A 20,757-nucleotide genomic window follows, 5' to 3' on the forward strand; every position below is an offset into this window, starting at 1 on the left:
CAAAATAGTTTTAGGGACAGCTGAATAACCTTTTAGCTATGAGAATCTTATCTTGCACAACATGCTCTTGAACACCATAGTAGTGAGTGAAAAAAAATTTCTCACTGATTTCAGTGATGGAGGCTCAAACCAAAAACCTTGAGGCACAAAGAGCCTCACTGGAGGCACTGGGCTTTGAATTAGGCTTCAAATGATTCTTAAAAGGTATCCTTACAATTCCCTCTCTAATTATTGTTGTTCCCTAACTACAAAGCTTTAGAGAGGCAGCAAAGTGTGTGGTAACAGCATTCCTACAGTCTTGAAGAAAATGTGCATTATAGAGCAGTAACAGAAGTGCAACGCTGGTACTTAAGTTAAGAGTTACTGAGATTGGAATCCTGGCAAACATTCAGGGCCATGGTGTATCAAGCCAACTGAATTAATGTTTTACTAATGACTTGAACTTAAACAAGTCAAAAATCCTTCTTCAGGAAGGGGAAATTTTTTTTTGTCTTCTCAAAGAGCTTCCTAAGGGCCTACTGCTAAATGAAATCTTTTCTAGTAATAAAACAAAAAAATAATTGGTTAAATCTGTTAAAGAAAAATTAACTGAAGGAAACTCTAGAGAAAACAAGCCACACTATACCAGTCTAAGATAATCTGACCTAGACCAAACCCAAACAATAATCAACACAAATCTAATTAATTAATTCACTCTAATGGGATTTTCACTCTGCTCGTATCCTTCCTAGCCTTTAATTTCATAGAATGATATAAACATCTAGGTTGGGAAAGACCTTTAAAATCATTGATTCCAACCACAAACCCAGCACTGCCAAGTTTACCACTAAATCATGACATCCACATGTCTTTTAAATACCTCCAGGGATGGGGATTCAACCACTTTCCTAAGCAGCCTGTTCCAACGCCTGATGAGATTTTCCATGAAAAATTTTTAACATATCCAATCTAAAGCTTCCCTAGTGCAACGTGAGTCGATTTCCCCTTGTCCTGCCGCTTGTCACCTGGGAGAAGAGGCCAACCCCCACCTCAGTACCCGTTCCTTTCAGGCAGCAGGTGGTGAGCAGTGGGGTCTGCCCTGAGCCTCCTTTTGTCCAGGGTAAAATCCTCCAGCTGCCTCAGATGCTCCTCACAGGACTTGTGCTCCAGACCCTTCACCAGCTCCACTGCCCTTCTGTGGACATTCCAGCACCTCAGTGTCCTTCTTGGAGGGAGGGGCCCAAAACTGAACACAGGATTCGTGGTGTGGCCTCACCAGTGCTGACTAGAGGGGGACAATCACTGACCTCATCCTGCTGGCCAGGGTGCCACTGGCCTTCTTGGCCACCTAGGCACACACTGCCTCATGTCCAGCTGTTGTCGATCAGTACCCCCAGGTCCTTTTCCCCCTGCCTGTAGTACTGCATGGGATCATTTTGACACAAGACTGGAAGCCAGCACTTTGCCTTGTTGAACTTCTAGTCGGCCTTCATTCTTCCAGAAAAAACACAGAGGCTGACAAGGCAAGAATTGCCCTTATAATATCTAGCAAGGCAAACAGAAACTTGCACCAGTGAGAATGTTGCAAATTAAGATACAGAAATTGAGAAACTTTGATGACAAAATATGTCATCGTTATACTTTCCCCATTTTTAACTTAATTTGATTCTTAGCATCCTTCCATAGATTAGTACTTACTAATTACTTAATACTCACTAACCTTTCTTGTTGGAATACTTTTTTTTATGCATTTGTTTCAGAGATGCTTATCACTCTTTGAATAAATACCAACATAATTTTTAAAGAAATCCAGAAACTTCCTGCATACAGTTTTTTACTACTCAAACAGACCTTTATGGGAACTCTAGAGGACTCCACACAGTTAACTGGCCAGTGAAGTGATAAAAGCTAAACTTATCTTGACGGCTGTTTAGAATCCCTTGATTAAAACAAATTGGGAAATTAAACAAGCTGTTAGCAGGGTTTCTTGACAGCAGCCAGTGTCCCTTCTCTAGAGCTCTTCAGAATATCCAAATCAAAAATATTTCCAACTGACTACCAAGATAATTTCACAAGCTTATTATAGTTCACTTTAGGAATTAGCGTCTTTCTGCAGGTTCTCATGTCACTGGCAATCAGTGTTACTGCTGAGAGTTCTCAATTCTTCTACTTAAGCCTTGTGTGTCTTCTTAATCCCTTTAATTCTTGCATTTTGACCTAATTTTACTGCTCATTGTCATGCTTCTTTTGCTGCTATCTGGGCCTTACTCTTTATCACAAGAATATAAAAGCTAAATTGTGGATTATTTTTAAGTAAGAAGCCTGTTAAGTACTTATAGGGCTACCTTATACCTTCCTTGTCTCTCATCTGACCAGGTCAAATGAAATCAATGGCACTATTCAGCTCAGGAAAACAAGTGTGATTGAGCTCCAAGTGCTGAACTGGTAAACTTTGTTGCAACTGTGTCTGTTCTTTGAAAGTGCGTTTACTCAGCAAGTGATCTCAGGTGGAAACTAGAAAAATACTATCAACAGGTATTGGCGTTTGAGACATTTCCTTTCTATTCAATCAGCCCAACAGTCCAGGCACCCATTCTACAGGGAAGACCATTGGCCCTGACTCAAGGAGAACTGGAACAGAATCAATACCTGCCTTCTCTAAACCCTAATCTAAACCACCAGCCTTAGGGTTATTCTGGAAGGCACTGATCCTAACTGGCCTGTTTAATCCATTTTATTCTGTGGAACATAGCAGTGTCACCAGCAAAGGAGAAATATAGGGAGAAAAGGAGAAGAGGAGAGAACACAAAAAAAAAAAAAAAAAAAAAAAAAAAAAGAGAATTTGTTGGCCCCATGGAACAATACTTAGTTAAAAGTGGAACAGTCAAGTGCAGGCAATACTCAAAAGAGTAATTAAGAACTCATCTACTTGGGCAGCAAACAGAAAATCAATAGAAAACAGGCCAGAATGTAAGCGAAGGCACTTTAGTGGTGGAAGTATGGGTTAAAAACCCTTTCAAATGAAGGTAGGAATTGCATCCGAGACTTCCATGTTTGGACAAAGTTCCTCAGATTCTGTATAAAACACAATTAAAACCACTATTGACTCCCCTTTGCTAATCCAAGGCAGTATCTAAACTCACCCTTTCAATTACACTGCTTTGCTTTTTAAAGAAAATTAATAAAAATCCAGGATGGGGAGCAGAGGGAAAGCTTTGTTTTTGGATAAAACCACAATTTGAACACAAATACTCAAAACCAAACAAAAATCCTCTTGCTAAATCACACAGCTACCTTAATTCATCTCAAACAAACATCTTGTTTGAACTAGACAAAGCAGGTCTTTTCTATATTTGGAGGATAAGGTGATATTCAAGTCAGAAATGGAAAATTCAGTAATTCCCACGATACAGTCTAAAATGCCAGGACAAGGAGACCAATATAATAACTAGTACAGAAGACAATGAAAATCTTTTCACTGAGATTAGTAAGGCTTCTACCAAACTTTCTATATGCCCCATATAAGCATCTCTTAATCCTGTATATTTTTACAGATACCCAATTTTGCTGACACCTTGCAGCCACATTGACAATAACATCCCCATGAACTCATCTTTTATTTACAGTAAAATTTATTTTGATTTTTTTAAATATATAAACTGTAGTGTCAAGCAATTTAAATCCTCTGATAATACTTACAGTAAGAAGTGTGACATGTGTTCAGGTACCATCCTAGAGTATATTAAAACAGCAGCAACAAGCCTGGCAATGGACCAGAATCCAATACAGCACTTGGCAAATGATGGCAAAGAAACCACCAACATGTGATGTCTTCATTTTTAAGCCAAAGATAAATGTAGTTGATGTGTCTTGCCAAGACTTGTGTGCCCAAATGCTATAAGTGAGGTCAAACAAGGATGCTGCAAATAACTCCCAATCATATTTTACCCATTTGCTACTTTAGGAACTATCAGATATTCAGTCCAAAAGGTCTGATATGACGCTATTATTATTACAGCTCACCCAGGAAAAAACATTGGCATTTTGGCTTTGAAAAATAGCACTGACAACTGTTATAGTTTAATAATTAAAGTCAAGGGTGAAATATTATTCCCTCATAAATTAATAAAGCATACCAGAATGGTAAAGTTTCTAAAAAATATTTGTTTAGCAAAACAAAGGATGACAGATGCAATACCTGTATTTCAAAAACTTAATAGAGAGTTTTCTCTAGGCAGTGGAATGTGATTCTTTATTTCTTGCATAAACATATTTGGGGAAAGTTTATTAAAATTTCCCATAAATTTGGCTTAAAGGCTAATTTCAGGGAATTCTTTTTTGAAAGATTCTTGCTTCAGTGGGGATTTAGTCAAATGTTAGTACAGCAAAATGCAGTACTGTGTTAAGGCATTTAGGGATCTGTAACAAAAAGTTTAAGTAAGATTTAGCTAATGATGCAAATCACCAGTTTTAGTGAGCCGTGGCTTTGCGATGCTTTGGCTTTAAGTCAGAAAAGCTGCCCAAAGAGCCTGAAATGAAACAATTCTTGTTTCCCTAGTGATCCTGACATTCCTAAACCAGCAATGAGAATCTGTCATTACTTCTCCTTTGAAACCATTCTAGCCTTGGGGCAAGGTGTTGCAAGATATCATAGCAGTCCTAAAGAAACAGTTTGGAGGACTCAAGCACTGAGCAGAGAATGAAGTTAGGTAAGGGACAGGCAGATTATGGTTCAAATTAAAGCTGAATAGGAAATGGGTTTTCCCCTCACACAATCAGGGTGTGTTTTTAGAATGCTCCAGACCAAAAAGCCCACATCAGGCTAACCTTATTTTGTTACCCAAAACAGGAAAATGTAATGGAACTGACTAATGCCACACTAGTAATATTTTGCATTATTACTAGTGTAATAGAGGCATTGGCCTCTTGCAACAAAAAAATACTAAGGCTGCACACAGAGATTTCTTCCATGGCTGCTGCAATCCTGGTTGACAGTTTCCCAAGCTTCAGAAGACAGACAGGGAGAACAAACACAGCAAACTACTGTGATGAGAGCACTAGTCAAGTAACAAGCAGGCCAAGAACAAGATCTTCTTTTAAAAATATCTGGGATCAGACCACTATTTAAAAGAGATGAACATTCCTTCACTGACTTTACGTGACCTGATCTTGAACATTTCAGAGTTATCTACAAAACCTAAATAGAATAAAGAATTTTTCTTATGGGAATCAAAAGAAGAATACAATAGCTGCTCTCTAACAGGCAGTCCACATGCTGCCACAGTAGTGCTGCTACCCCAGACATCCACTGCTGGGCAGGGGAATGTATTTCATCTTGATACTGCCTCTGGAGGCATGGAGGTTCTGCTGGGGGTTGAGTTTACTGCCAGTTTTGGGGTATGTTTGTTTTACACTACACAATCAGCAGATTCTGACAAAAAAACTGCCTTAAACCAGTTCAACCAGTTTCAGATTATTTGAAATAGCACCTTTCATGAGAAAATATCATCTACAGAATGGATAGCTGGGCATTAAATCCAGATTCTTAGTCAATTATTACAACTTACTGCAGTGACAATAAGGAATCTCAGATGAGCAAAGAATAAAGAGAAGGTAAACAACAGACTTCAGTTTTAACTGCATTTTCCATGCCCAGTTCACATAAGGAGTAAAAATGCCTCAGACAACTCATAAGGGATGTAGCATAAAATTGTAGTGTGCAGTTTTCTGAAACAGGCATCAGAGCTCAACATTAGCTCAACTGGAGCTAATTTCTGTGTCAACTTTCATTCCATACAGATTAATGCCATTTTGCACAGCTGAAGCACCAACTCTATGCAGTGCCCTACACACATAATTTTGCCTAGCTTCCAGTAAAATGAACTTGCTGCAAAAACTGCAGCTTCTCCTTAAAATTATCAGATTTAATTTAGTCTATGAGTGTGTTTTTCATTTATTAAAAGACAAGCATTTTCAACTGGATCTTTTTTTTTCAGTCTACTGAGTCTCGTAATAGTGTTGAAACTTACATACCAGAAATACATGTAGCAGTTTAGCTATCAGTCTAGATTTGCATTTTACCTCCCCATGAGAAATAAAAATTCTGCTTTCCCTGCATTCTGGTAGCATTCATTCCTTTATTGATCATTGAATTAAGGATTTTTATAATGTAAACATCAGGATTCACCACTGTCACATGCTTGCACTTGCTAAGAAGGGTTTTTTCTCCACCTTCTTAATGGAATGTAGAGGCCACTCTTGAGGAATGTGATTCAACTGAGACTATTTTGCAACCTTTGTGAAAAAGAAAATTCCACTCTTCTTTCAAAGTTTCGCAGAAATGGACTCATAACACTTTTTCGGTACCAAAAGATCTCCACATGATTATTTTAAGATTAGAATTCAAAACAAAATGGAAATTAAATTCTTAATAACCACAGTAGTTTCTTTGAAAATGTCACCAACTCAGCAGCATCTGATATACTACAGAGTCTTCTTATTCTAAGTACAACAGAAATGCATGGGATCACCCACTTTATAGCAGAACATCTCCCCTACATAGGAAGCATAAGCTTTCTACCTTTAAAAAACATTAGTGTTGATAAAAAGGGGAATTGTGTCCAGCTTATTTTACTTTTTAATTGCTCTTATTAAAAATGCCATTTAAAACCAGAAAATCTCTACGGCCATACATTTGTATGTAATTGATGCTGACAATAAGACTCCTTCAGAGCTTTAAATCTCAACCAGTTCTTCCTGGTGAAACCTCTAATTTTGGTTTGAATACAGCAAGCCTATGCTCTTGCTTGTTAATTATAGTCCTAAGGACTTTCCTTTTAAATGGATTTCCTTTCTCTTCATATTCAGCCCATGTCTGTTCTCTTTAGTTAGCATCACAAAGTTTATTATGAGCTAGCCATAATCCCCAAGCTACTCTTTGTTTGTCTGTTCATTTCTCTGCTGGCCACTAAGCAAACAGCCTTGTTCCAGTGCCACGTTTCATGCTTTCAGGGCCCAGGTCACGCTTTGGTGTGCAGCATGGCACTCACCTCACTCCCACTGCAAGAAGGGGAGCAGGCAAGGGGCCAGAGGGTTGACTTGGCCCTTTCCCTCTCACCTACCCACCCAGGCTGCTGTTGCCCTAACTTGCTTACCATAAATACTACTGCATGTGAGAAGATACACAAAATTCCAAATCCACAACAAAGCTCACACCAGAGCAGCTTGATGACTCCTTGTACTTGGTCTCCAGGCAATTGCATGAAATAACAGCCTCAGGCCCCAGTCAGACTTTCCTCATTTAAGAGGCCGACAAAAGAGCTTCTGCATTTGCTTTCATAAGTCATGGTATAATGAGCATGGCAGATCAGCCACCAAAGACAGACCTAGAGGAAGTCATGCTCTTCTCCTATTTGCAGTTCAGAGACTATGAACAAATATCACAGGACATGTAGAAAAGTATTTTACAGGCAACATACAGGTCTGGGGCAAAAATAACTTTCTAATTCATGTCACATGAAAAGAGCAGGAAGTGCTGTTGTATGTTCCCCTTGCTGAGGCATGAAAGCCTAGAAGATACAAAATACTTGGGTTGCGAGGTGTAACTTATTTTAGGGTTTTTATGTTATTTGAAATTACATTAGCTGAATTATACAAATGCATATTCATTCATTAAATCACATTTTGAAATGCTTCTTGATTTAAACCAGATCACTCAGGGACTATCACACAATTCAGTTTAAGTGAAGTCCCCCTTATCTGATTTATAGCACTAGGCACTGCAGGGCAGCACAAACCTGTTACTACTGCAAAAATCTTGAAGAAATCTAAAGCGTGGCTTTCTACAATGGATGTTGATCACCTGTGCTCCATCTTTCACTCAGCTCTTGTGTGGAGTCTCTTAATATGATTTGGCTTAAAATCAAAAAAATTCCTAAACAATAGCCTTGGTACAACTGAAAGTCTGCCAAAATACATCTGAGTTGCAAAACACTGGCTTTGATGTCTTTCTCAGGAGGGTGGAAATAGAAGCAGATTAAATTGCTGGATTTTTCAGCTGTTACAGATTCTAAAGACATTGCTAATAAACTTGAGATATTTCAGACAGACAACTGCTAATGTTTTGATCACAACTTCATCAACTTTAAATACATCTTTACCATCTTCGAAATCAGAAATACTGTGAAATGCAGCACAGCTCATTTTTCTGTCAACAAATGGCCTCAGGATAGCAAAAACCACCTAACCATCTAGCTAAGTAGTGTCTATGAAAGTAATGTCACAGCTTCCAAAGGCTCTAAAAAATCAGCAAGCACCTTGCTATCATGATTCTTTGTATTCTGAAAAATAGCATGCTGTTACAATGGACAGGCTGCTACAACTCTGCCCAATAGAAGCAGATGTGACAGGTAAGCTTTCCAATGAAAAAAATTAATTTATATATTAGGTGCAATTTACTTTGACAATGTATTTGCCACTAAGAAGTGTTAAATAGCACAGAGACAACTCCCACAAACGTTGGTCTCTCAAGGGGCAACTCAGTTTTAAGAACTGATGTTAAACAGCTCACTGAGCGCAAACTTTCATCAGCTTTAACTACCCCATCACTTAAAACCTCTAAACAATCTCAAGATGGAATATTTGTTCACTTACTGAAAGAATAACTCAAAAATCATGAACAATGTCACCTTGTGGTGACACCTGTTATAAAAAAGTATTGCTATGAAAAGACAGCATCCCATGTTCCATTTTACATACAATTAAGTTTCTCTAACCTATATCTCCGTGAAAAGAAAACATTTACGGAAAATAAGTCGAGTGTTGCAAACTCTTATGTCACTACCTGGTATCTAATGTCATAAAGATTTGCAAAGACATTTCAAAAAGTCTCGAAAGGTAGTGGTCCCTCTGTGCTTGTCCAGCACAACAAACAGTAAAATATGTTTTGATATTCCCCTTCAGCAATGGTAGGTGGTGACAAAACTGCCCAGTCTGTGACAGACAGGACAAATCCCTGTTCACTGATCTTAATACCCTTAATTGGCTATGCTTCTTGTGAAGCAGTAACACAAGCGCTGTACAGGAGCTGACAATCAGCTAACTTGAAGCATACTTTCTAACCAGTATATTATTAAATCAACTAATAAAATTCATTGCCAATTACTCATAGAGCTATGTATCACATATTTAAAAAGGCATTAAAGTAACACGATCTAGCCACCTGTTGCCACACAGAGGAATATCTACATTTAGGCATATCCACATTAAGTCAGACTGGAAGGAAAAGAAAAAGCCAGTTGATCTATTTTGCTTATCCTTTAAACTGTTCTTTCCTTCTGCTTTTAAAACAAATAAAAAAACCCACAACATAGTTCTCCTTCAAATGAGTACATGCCAGTATTCTCAATTTGTTTCAAATAATTTTCTTTTGCATCCCTCACAATCCCAGAAAATAGTATTTTCCAGGAGATTTGACACCAGTTGCCTGACAAAGACCTTTGACAAACCATTGAGGATTCTGTTAAGTACATAGAATAAAAACTTGAACTCTACACAACAGGTGCATGTTTTGATATGAATAATATTTTGATAAGAATGGTCTTAGAACTCGAACCTTTTAAAAAGATAGGCAACAATAACCATAAATGAAAAGTTTCTCAAGATAAAGATTTAGGATAATTTATGTGTGAAGAGTCTGGATAGGGAATACAAAGGGAAAACTACAGAAAGTAGTATCTGAGTAGACTTACAGAATTTCACTTTTTTGCCAGAGTAGGTTGAGATTTTTTCATTAGGTGCAATTACCATTTCATCAACACTTCTCTTCACAATCATCAGAAATATTTCAAAATATAGGAAAGCCATAAAATCAATCACATTCCAGGAGATAACACAGACTTCCCTCAATTAAATTTGATGTTCTTCAGCTCCCAAAGGACACCTAAATTCTTTGTCTTTAAATAAGAAGAAAAACTGAGATTTTAGGAGTACTCACCACTGTCTTCAACCAAAAAATGAAAAATGTCACTGGTGGCATTGTCACTCCCTCGTAAAACATAGCATATCTTCATATCATCAATATCAGCTGGAAAGAGGAAAAATAGACTTTATTTTAAATTATGAAGACAGGAAATCTTTTTTTAGAAAAATTTGACATGTATTAAATAGTTTAGCTTCAACAAGAGGGAGGTCAAGGTCCCACAGCAGAACTGAGGAATTTCAGTATCAACAGTGTTGAAGTTTTACAAATATCATTCATTCTCTCTCCCTTTACTTCCTCCTCCCCAGGGCTCCCTTTCTTTTAACCTGTATTTACAAAAATGACTGAAATGAAATTGACAAACATGGGCTTGACAGTCAGAACTACTTCATATTTTTAGTGGTTCCTTTTCTTAAACAGAGGTGTATCTCCACAAGGATATTGATTCTGTCATTCTTCAGCCTGCAAAGTTCTGCAGAGGACAGTTACAGTGATTGACTGTTTTAAGAACCCAAATAGATGCAATTAAAGTAAACATAAATTACTTCAGTAAGGAAAAAAAACTGATGAAGAATTTTGAACCAGCAGTTACCATAAAAGATGTAAAAGATAAACAAACATTTGTTAATATTGTTTCTTTTCTGGTTTCCTTGAGATGAGAAACATGTATATACATAAAAACTAATTTTTGTCACTTTCTTTGAAGGACTGCTGTTGGTAAAAACCCAAGTCTGATACTTTTTTCAAGAAGAAGTGTTAGAAACCAATCACGTTAAAGTGGAGCTCAAGTACCACCCAAGTTCTCCTCTGATGTTAGGGTGGATGCATGGGTAAAAAAACCCAAAAGCACTTTTGTTAGAGCTTCACAAAACCTCCAGTTCCAAAAGTAACCAGACATCTTTGAGTGCAAACAAGCTGAGAGGATTATCAGCAAATATATGTGACTGAAGAATCTCTTCCATAAATGTTTGAAAGTTAAAGATCAAAAATTCATGGGGCTGTAAAGAGCATGCAAACAAATACTTCTTCAAGCCAGTGGAGTACATAAATCTTTCCTCCAGCAAACACACAAGTACTCAGCTCTGCTCATGTGGGTAGCCTTATCAAAATCCATGGTTCCAGCATACGTAAAAATAAGCACTTGAGCCGGTGCTTGCAGGGCCAGGACCACCTCAAAAGAAAAAAAGGACACCTGCCATCCAAAGATCTTAATTTTGTCAAAATGATTGCAAAGAATGACCTGTTTTCTGCTCCTTAACAACATGCTTGGAGTCACTTGAGCAAGTCTATGCTCTCCTTCCATAGCTGATTAGGTTGTGCTAGTTATATCATAATTTGCCTAGTTATGAGCACAATTTGTAATTGTGTAACTACAGTGCCCAATAAAATTAGTTTTGTACTGGCATTCTCCAACATAATTTCAAAATACATCAAGCATAACTTTTTATTTCAAAAAATATAATCATCCCCACTATCAGAAATCTGTGTTCTAAACAATTGCTCTGTCATCTCTTTCAGTTACAAATATCTGAAAAAGTGGGCTGCTCCCGCTGCTTACACACAATGAATCTTGATACACGACTCGAAGTGGTCAGGCTGCCTGTTCATACAACCACAAGAACAAATCCAAGAAATGGGAGTTTGAGTATGGACTTCACAAACTAGCAAGCAGGTTTCAAAACTTTTTTGCATGATGTCCTAAAGAGCTTCATTTGACTTCAAAGTTGTCCCAGTTTTGAGTAGAGATAGAATCAGATGACCTTGAGAAGTCCCTTCCAACATAAACTGGAAGACTCTATTAATAAAGTTTTACAAGCCCCATAAGAACCCACATGTGTTTATCAAACTGGAACTACTCAGCATTTTGAAAGAGGTGGCACATGACAGGATAAGAGGCCTAAAGAGAGGGGAAGATCAAAACATAAAAAGAAAGCATATAACAATAGGTCCAATAGTCAATGCAAAGGCTTCCCAAAGTCCATTGCAAAATCTGTCCTTAGACTGGGATCATAATGAATATGACAAAATAGGATCTTGTTTATTTCTGCTCTGAACATTAGACAATTATTTGTCTCAGTGTAGCATAAACATAGTGGTCTCAAAGGCCAATATTATTGAAGAAATGTATATTTCTTAAAAACACTCTTCAATCCAACACAAAATAAGAGTGCTCATGCTGTGTGTGAAACTGTGAAGTTACACCACTTTCTGGGGATCCTCACTAGCTTTAAAACCTTTCCTAAGGGCTGCATGCTTCTTCCTCAGCTTGGGCAGCCCCAGGATACTAAGACAGCCTTCAGGCCATATGGTTGGACAGCCAATTCAAAGCCAAGTAGCAACTTCATTTGGGTCATCAGACAAATGTACACCTGACCACATGGCACAGGGGGGGCAAACGGAATATGTACTTCTCTCAAGTGCTACACATCCTCAAAAAAAAAAAAAAAAAAAAAAAAAAAAAAGGATATCACTGTTCCTCTGCTTTCAAAGAACACCTGTTCAATAATTATACATTCTTCAATGTAAGAGAAAATCCACTAAAATAAGTGATAATCTCTTTTTTTGCTCACTCCCTTTCTCTCTTGTTTCTCATGTATTCTGACAACAGTTCACTGCTGAAGTCTAACATTTAAAGGAACTGTGGTGGTCCCAAAGCTTGGACAGTCTGGTCTTCTCTCATCCTCTTTTTTGCACTATCACTGCAAAACTTTAGACACTTCAGCCATTGCAAAGTTCATCAGACCTATTTGAAAGATTTGGTATGTCTGACAAGAACATTGCTACAGCCAAGACTTTAACACGTATGTTATGTACCAGTATGGGCTCTGTGAAATGAAACACAGCCAACTGCAAGTGTTCACCTCAAGCCCTTCCAACCACACAGCCCAGCCTGGCTGGGCCCATTTAGCTCTGAATGTCCATGCTGTTGCTGCTGTTTGCTCGTTCCACAGCTGCAGAAGGCTGCAAAAAACCCTAATTTCATTGTTAGTTAACTAGCCATTAAGTCATTGTAAAGTAACATGGAAAATTCTCCAGAGAATAGCTAATGCTCCCATTTCAATTAAAGTTACTTCACAGCCTTGGGTTGAGGCTTTATTTCAGAATATATGACACATGTGGGTTTTGCCCTATTTATATCACTGAATGTTTTAGTGCCATGTAAAAAGTAAGAACGGGTAACATTATTTTTAAATTGTTTACATTACCTTTTAATTTACCACAAACACTTTGTGGTAAAGATTTGTGTAATTAAGTTAATTTGTGTAATTAACAAATGCACTCATAATATATTATTTCCCACTGGTGGGGAAAGGATTTTGCTTTTACAGTTAGGTGTGCTCAGACTGTACAGCAACCGATACCCGAGCCATTAGTTAATAATAGCTTGGCCACTCCCATAGCATTTTCTAAATAAAAATGGTTAAAGAAAGCACTGTCTCTTAAGATGTACAGCCCAATTCTGTTATCCAAACTTTTATCACTGTGACTGGCAGAAAGTGCAAATCCCAGTTATTTGGAATAAGCTCTCCAAAGAAATGAAGCTCCTTTGATCAGTGTTTACCCAGCAGACCACATTTCCTGTTTAAAGCTGTCACAGATGTAATAAAAAATAAACAGATGTAAAAAATTATGAAGCCATTTTAAATGAGCTCTTTGTTGGAACATTTCTCCCATCAATTACTATAGAGTTTAGCATGAAAAATAATGTTTCCAGTGATCTAAAGAAAGGACATTAAGTGTTGTAGTACCTTGTGTGAACTGGCTGATGCTATGGTTGCCTTTCCCCAGGTGAATCAGGAAGCCATGGCGTGGACCCTCTGTGATTCTGATCTTAAGAGTAACATGTAAACTGTCCCTGTCTTCCACTTTGAGCACTTTGTTGGTAATCAGAAACCCGATGTGACCTGTGGTCATAACACGGAGAGTCTGAGCACCCTTATTTATTACAACTTGAGGTACACTGTTGTCCACAGCCATTATTCGGATCTTCATAGTCTGAGGCTTCCTTGTTTCAAACACAGTGTTGGGGAAAACATAGAAATCAGTATGAGTGCCATCTGTAACAGTGAAAGAGAAACTGTCCTCAACTGATTCCGAGCCATCATGTTTGTAGCTGATTAGATTTTCATTCAGATCTTGTTTAGTGAAGGTGGTGACTGGTTTGGAGTTATTGAACATGATCTGGCCATGAACTGGTATTTGAGTGATGATAAACTTTAGCAGTGCATCAGGTGTATCTCTGTCTTCTGCAGTGAGTTCAAATGGGGTTATCAGTTTGTATTCATTTTCACTCACCACCAGGTTATGGATTGTGACAACAGGTTTCTTATTGTCCACATCACTGATAGAAATTCTAAAAGTACGAAACACAGGGTTATAGCCATCAGTCACCTCAAACTCAAAGCTGTCCATTTTCACCTCATCTTCTGAAGTATGAATGTAATAGATTTTATTGCCTGCTAACAGGAGTTGAGTGAAAGTGGAGATGGGTACCCCGGGGTGATCTGTGCATTCAAGATGACCACGAACAGGTGGTCTGGTAATGGTGAAAACTAAGTTCTCATCTGGACTGTTCAGGTCACTGGTACTAAGCAAATCAGTGGTAAGGGTCACCTTCCCCCCTTCCTTCAGAGAAACTCCTTTGCTGATGACATCTGGGAAGACAATATCAATGCTGCCTATTGTCACATAAAAGTAGCGGTCAATGAGAGGATTTATGCCATCTGTCACATCAAACTTGATAAGATCACGAACTCCTTGTTGGCCAAAATGCACATATCGAATCAAATTTCTATCTACTTCATCCTGGGTGAAGTTCATTCCCCGGGTGATATTTTCAACTCCACCTGAAGGCTTTATTCTCTGTAATAGGCCTTGTCCTGGCCCGTAAGTTATAATGTATGTCAAGGTTTTGTCTTCAGAATCAAGATCAGTAGCCTTCAATATTCTGTTATTAATAGTTCTAGTTTCCCCTATTTCAATCTCCAAACCATCATTGATGGCCATTCTGGGCGTCTCATCATCTACAGGAATAACCATGATGGGTACCATTTTCCTAACGGTGTGTTTACCATCTGAGAGTTGCACCTCAAAACTGTCTGCCCTGGTCTCAGAGTCATCGTGTTCGTAGAGAATGCTGGAGCTCTCTGTTATCTGATCCAAGGTGAAGCTCTCCACCAGGACAGTTCCATTGACCAGCTGGTTCACGATGTGGCCGTGCCTGGGAAGCCTGGTGATTGTGAACGTTAACTCATCGGCAGGGACATCCGCATCAACCGCATTGAGGATGGGGGTGTCAATCACCAGGCTCATGCCTTCCATCACAACAAACTCTCTCAGGAAGATTTCAGGCTCTTCGTCATTGACCGGCACAACAAGAATGGGGAAGAAGTGCCTCTGGGAAAAGTTAATGCCATCAGAACAGCGCAAAGCAAATCTGTCTTCAACAGGCTCTACACCCTTATGTATACTCTGCACATAAAAAATGTGCCCTTGACGGAGGTCCTTCAAGGTAAAAGCACTTATAGCTACACCTGCCCTGGATTTTTCAGATCCTGGGGCAGGAGAGATGTTCTCTACATACCCAGATGTGGGCTGAGCGACAATTGTGCATAGTATATCATCACTAGGAGTATCCACATCTTCAGCCCTGAGGTGAGCAAGAGTAATGACCCGTTTGTCACCTTCTGTCACCATGAACTGCTCCCCTACAAAAATTTCTGGAGCTTGACTGTCAACAGGAAGAATGGTCACCAGGACTGAAACTCCTTGAACAATGTTGCCCCTGACATGCCACTTCTCAGAGAGGCCAGACAAGGTAAGGTTGAAAGCATCCTCCTTGGGCAGAAGGCCTATTTCACCACCGGTGTGAGCATATACCACAGCACCATCCAGCAGATCTCTCTGGGAAAATCTCTCTGCAGGCACCCCTTGAACCAGGATGCTCCCATGCTGAGGAGGATCCTCTACAATGAAGGTCAACATAAAGTCATCTGTATCCCGATCCGTGCCCTGGATGACATTAGCAGTGATTTCAGCAGCACCATTCTCCAGCACATCGAGGTAGGAACCAAGAGTGCCTGGGGGCAATCGTAGTGTAGGAACCTCATCATCGACTGGGTGCACACTCATTTTCAGTGTGATGGGCACAAAATGAACCCCATCACTCACATCAAGCCTGCAGGTATCACTGTTGGTCTCAGCTCCACTGTGCACATACACCACCCTCCCTTGTCTGATATCCTCCAAGCCAAAGATGCCTCCTGGAACCAGACTGTACCCAGAGAGCTGCAACTGGCCATACCGAGGAGCCTGGGTCAGGATAAATCTGAGCCGGGCAAGTTCAGTGTCCGTGTCACTGGCATCCAGCTCAGCTGGACTAAGGACATGGCTGCCTCCCTCAGGCAAAGTGAAGCCAGTATTAGTGATTTCGGGAGGCTGGTTATCCACAGGCTGCAGGTAGATGGTGAAAGTCCCTTTGGCTGCATTGCCAGCCGCATCTTGCACTTGATACTGAAACTGAATTAAATGAGGAGCCACCCCCAGCTCCTCCTGAGGAGGACGGTACGAGATCTTGTGATGGTTGATCTGGGCTTGGGTGAAATGCGTAACTTCCACAGAGTGATCCTCAGTCAGCACGAGGGATCCAAGACGTGCTCCATAAGCCTCGGGAGGGTGGTTGGAGTCGGTGTCAGTGGGGGGCTGGATTACTGTGTAGCGAAGCTCCCGGTCCCCTGAGTCCTGGTCTGTGTAACACAAGTGCTTCCTGCGCAGGGGCGTCACCTGCTGCTCTGCAACGATTAAATGCAGGCTGCTGCTGCTATGGAGCTCTGGGGCTAACCTGTCTACAGGATGTACCCTGATTACAAAAGTCTGGGGTCCAGAACGGTTGGGGGGGTCATTGTCATCCTGGACTCTAAAGGTGAACTGGTCCAACACAACCCCAGGGCCAGGGCTGTGAGCCCCAAAGTGGTGGTAAAAGAGACGCCCTTCCACAATGTCCTGCTGCAGCCACTCTCTCACTGGCTTTTCATAGATGAGGGAACTCCCTGCTACACCTGGCACCTTCCTCCAAGAAAAGCTCTCCTCTTCTTCCTCCTCTTCCCAGCCAGGAGGTGGCTGTGCCTGGCGGAGCAGGAGCTGCCCAGCCGAAGGGCCAGACTCCACTGTGAAGAGCAGGATGGCATCCTGGGAGTCAATGTCAGTGGCACTAAGAGCACGGGTGGTGATAGGCACTGTTTCACCCTCAGCCATGGCAAGCCCTGTGTTAGCATTAAGCAGGGGTGGCTGGTCATCAGTGGGCACCAGGGTGATGGGGAAAAGGAACTCAACGCGGTGGCGAGAGCCACCATCTTCCAGCCGCAGCACAAGGTTGTCACTGAGCGGAGACTCGCTGCCGTCGTGCTGGTAAATGACTCGGCCTGCTGCCAGCTCAGCCACTGTAAAGTGTTTACGAGGGGCAGCAGGTCCTGGGGTGTCCTCCAGGAGAGTGAGGTGGCCATGCCTCAGCCCTGCCACCACACTCACCCGCACCTGCTCAAGGTCATCCTCGTCACTGACCACCAGGTTGGGGCTGGGCCCTGGGCCGGAGAGAGGCCTTGACTGCCCCTCGTAGAGCACGAGACCAGTGTTGCGGGTCACCACGGGCGCCAGGGTGTTCATGGGCTTCACCACAATGACGAAGGCAAAGGGCTCTGAGGCAGCACCCTCTGGGTCCAACACTTCCAGCTCAAGCTCAAAGAGCCTCTCCCGATCGGAATCCTCCACGGGTGGCTGATAGGCAATGCGCAGCTCCCGCACATCCCGCTGGCTGAAAGAGGTGACAGGTAAGCTCCGGTCGTCCGTGCTGACCATGTGGCCTTGGCCAGGACCAAAGGGAGAGGTGATGTTGAAGAGCAGTAGGTCGGGCGGCGACTCCGCATCCTCAGCTGACAGCATGTCAGGCGTGAGGGCGGTGAGCACAAACTGGTCCACCTCCATCATCAGCATGGCCAGGAAGCTGGGTTTGGGGGCCACGTTCTCACTCCCGGCGCGGATCCGCACCAGCACCTGGAAGTACTCTCGCTTCAGCAGCGCCCCGCCGCCCGCCGCCTCCCGCAGCTCGGCCACCAGCGGCACCAGGTCGCGGTTCGGGGAGCCGCCGGCGGCCGTGTGCCGGTAGCGCAGCCCCAGGCGCAGGAACTCCTCGCAGTCCCACATCACGGACGGCATCGGGCCGCCCCCCGCCGCCTCCCCGCCCCCCGCCGCCGGCGGGTGGTTGAGGATCTCTCCGTAGCGGGGCAGCCCGGCCAGCAGCGGCAGCAGTCCCACCCGGCAGCGCTGCCGGCCCGGCTCGAAGGCGAACTCCAGGCTGCGGGCGTCCAGCGGGTTGCTGGTGCCCCGCAGGCGCTCCACGGTGAGCGGCAGGTTGCGGGTGACGATCTCCAGCTGGGTGAAGAGCACCTCCACCTCCAGCACCAGGGGCAGCACCAGGGCGCGGCTCGGCGAGTCGTAGCGCAGCTGCAGGCGGACGCGGTCCCGGGCGGGGCTGCGGCCGCCCAGGTGCGAGTACTGCACCTCGCGGGCTCCGAAGTCGCAGGGGAAGCGCCGGGGGCTCAGGCGGCCCGGGCGCTGCCACAGCGGGTCCTCGTCCAGCACGGTGAGGTGGCAGCGGTCCCCCGGCTGCACCTGCAGCACCAGGTCCCGCGTGGGGTCCAGCCAGGCGGAGCGGCCCAGGGGCACCCGCAGCCCGCGGTTGGCCACCACCACGGGGTCCGCCTCCGGCGACCACGGCGAGGAGACCGCGGCGCTGTTGCCTGGCGGCGGCTCCGCCGCCCCAGCCCGGGCACAGCCGGCCAGCAGCAGCAGCAAGCCGGTCAGCAGCCGCCGCGGCCGGGCGGGGAGAGACTGCATCGTCCTTGCCGGCGGAGCGTAAGCGTCGGGAACCTCCGGCAGCGGCCGAACAGCGGCCCCAGTTCCGCCGCCGGCGCGGCGCCGCTCACTCCGCGCACACGCTGCGCTCTGAGCGCGCCGCGCTCCGCTCCGGAGGGGAGCCCCGCGGCCCGGCAAGCCCCGCCCCGCTCCTCCGAGCAGCCAATGGGCACCCGCGGGGGGAGAAGCCGCCATCCACGATTGGGCAGAGCTTGCTTGCCAATCATGCAAGTTACGAGAGGGTCGGGGCTCCCCCTCCTTCCTTCCCTGTTTCCCGCGGCCGCCCAACAGGTTGCGGAGAGAAGGCGTCGGAGAGCGGCGGGAGTGGGGAGGTGGTGGCGGTGCGGGAGAGGGGAGGTGGTGACGCGGATCGCTCTGCTGGCGCCAGAAGGGAAGGGAACCCTCCAGTCGGGGGGAGGGCGGCACGGCTTTCCCGGAGCGTAGGAGCGCCCCTCTGCCAGCCCCGGGAGCGGCGGGAGCGCACCGCCGCCTGCTCTGAGCTTCCCCGCTCCCGCCTGGCCCCGGGGCAGAGCTAAAGCCGGGCTGTTCCCGGCTCGCCGCCGGGCAGTGCTCGGGGTCTCCCTTCACCGCGGGGTGGCGGCGGTGGCGCCCGGGCTCCAGCGGCGGCAGGAACGGGGCTGCCCGAGAGCCGGGTCCGGGTGACGGGGAACGCGGCTGTGACAAAAGTGCCCCAAGGAGAACGGGACGGGTCACACGAGGGCAAGCGTCCCGGGGCTGCGGCGGAGCTGCCTGCCGGCCCCGCGGTTCTGTGCGCCACAAAGAATCTCGGATAATAAATAAATCTCGGGCGCAGAGCGCATCAGTGGCACCAGTGAGTCAGTGCCCAGTGTCACTGCCCCAGTGTCACTGCAGCGCGGGAAGGAAAGCCTCATGTCCCTCTGCCACCTTGTGCCTGCGGTTAAAAGCACATCAGTGAGAGCCCGGACGGGAGTTCCTTGCCTTTTAATATGCCCGATAGCAGGCTCCGAGTTCCGATCCAGCGTGTCTCAGTTGCTGACATTCTTCGTTGTTTATGAAATGCGATCCGCGCGCTGGTTTAGGAAGGGTTTCTAACAAAGCGAAAAACACCACTAAAGAGATAGATTCAAAGACAGCACGAGGCTGTTTCGACGTTTGTGTAATTTTTTTATTCCTTCTTTTAAAATGATCTCTTACAGTATCCTTCAGTAGTGGAGCATCATTGGCACGTGATCTTGCTTTCTGTATGGCAAAACTCGAGTTTGGAATTTGAATTTTGCAGTGCGGGGACAGCTACATTCACATTTAAGTATTCTTTCTAATATATAATTCAGCTTGGTTTGGGGTGGGGGGGACATCAGGAGACATCCACATTCAGTTCTACAGCACTGGGTTATTGTAATTTGTGATATATTTTTATATTCTCTTACTGACATACCTGTGGAATACTGCTGAAAGCTATTTTATTAAATAAACATATGCAACAGACTCATGGGTTTGGATGCTGCTGCAGGGGTAGTAGTTCTAGTAGTCAGATATCTACCAAGTCAAGCAGTACTAATGCCATTTGTCTACCCCTATGAAGCATTCAACCTGGACTTCAGCAATGAATGTCTTATTTGTAAGATTCAAAGGAAGACACTTCAACTGAGTCCCAGGCATCAATGACCAAGACATTCAATATTCAAAATAGTAATTGCTTTTGATGTATTTTGCTGCTTCTGAAAAAAAAATTAGCAAAGGGATGGAGTTGCCCCATATCTTAGACAGAAATCTCTTATTTTCCATGGGTATAGGCTCTGGTTCTTTGACCTCTGTTATCTCCATCACCAAGTAGTAAATTTCCATGTACAAACAGCAGAAGTCCTCTTTATTTTTAAGAGTTGCTGTCTTGTCAAACAAGCCAGTGA

The 20,757-nt window shown here is 43.7% G+C and overlaps 1 protein-coding gene across 1 annotated transcript in view; it reads right to left on the minus strand.

Annotated features, from left to right (window-relative positions):
• Positions 1-18,850, minus strand: part of FREM2 (FRAS1 related extracellular matrix 2) — a 117,766-nt gene extending 98,916 nt beyond the window's left edge. Inside the window, exons 1-2 of the mRNA XM_058018343.1 lie at positions 13,708-18,850; positions 9,974-10,063 (exon numbers count right to left, since the gene is read on the minus strand). Of these exons, the coding sequence (XP_057874326.1) occupies positions 9,974-10,063; positions 13,708-18,850 (5,233 nt within the window). The remainder of the gene's footprint in view (positions 1-9,973; positions 10,064-13,707) is intronic.
• Between the last annotated feature and the right edge of the window lie 1,907 nt (positions 18,851-20,757).

Source organism: Melospiza georgiana, chromosome 2, assembly GCF_028018845.1.
Source record: "Melospiza georgiana isolate bMelGeo1 chromosome 2, bMelGeo1.pri, whole genome shotgun sequence".
In the NCBI taxonomy this organism is placed as follows: domain Eukaryota; kingdom Metazoa; phylum Chordata; class Aves; order Passeriformes; family Passerellidae; genus Melospiza; species Melospiza georgiana.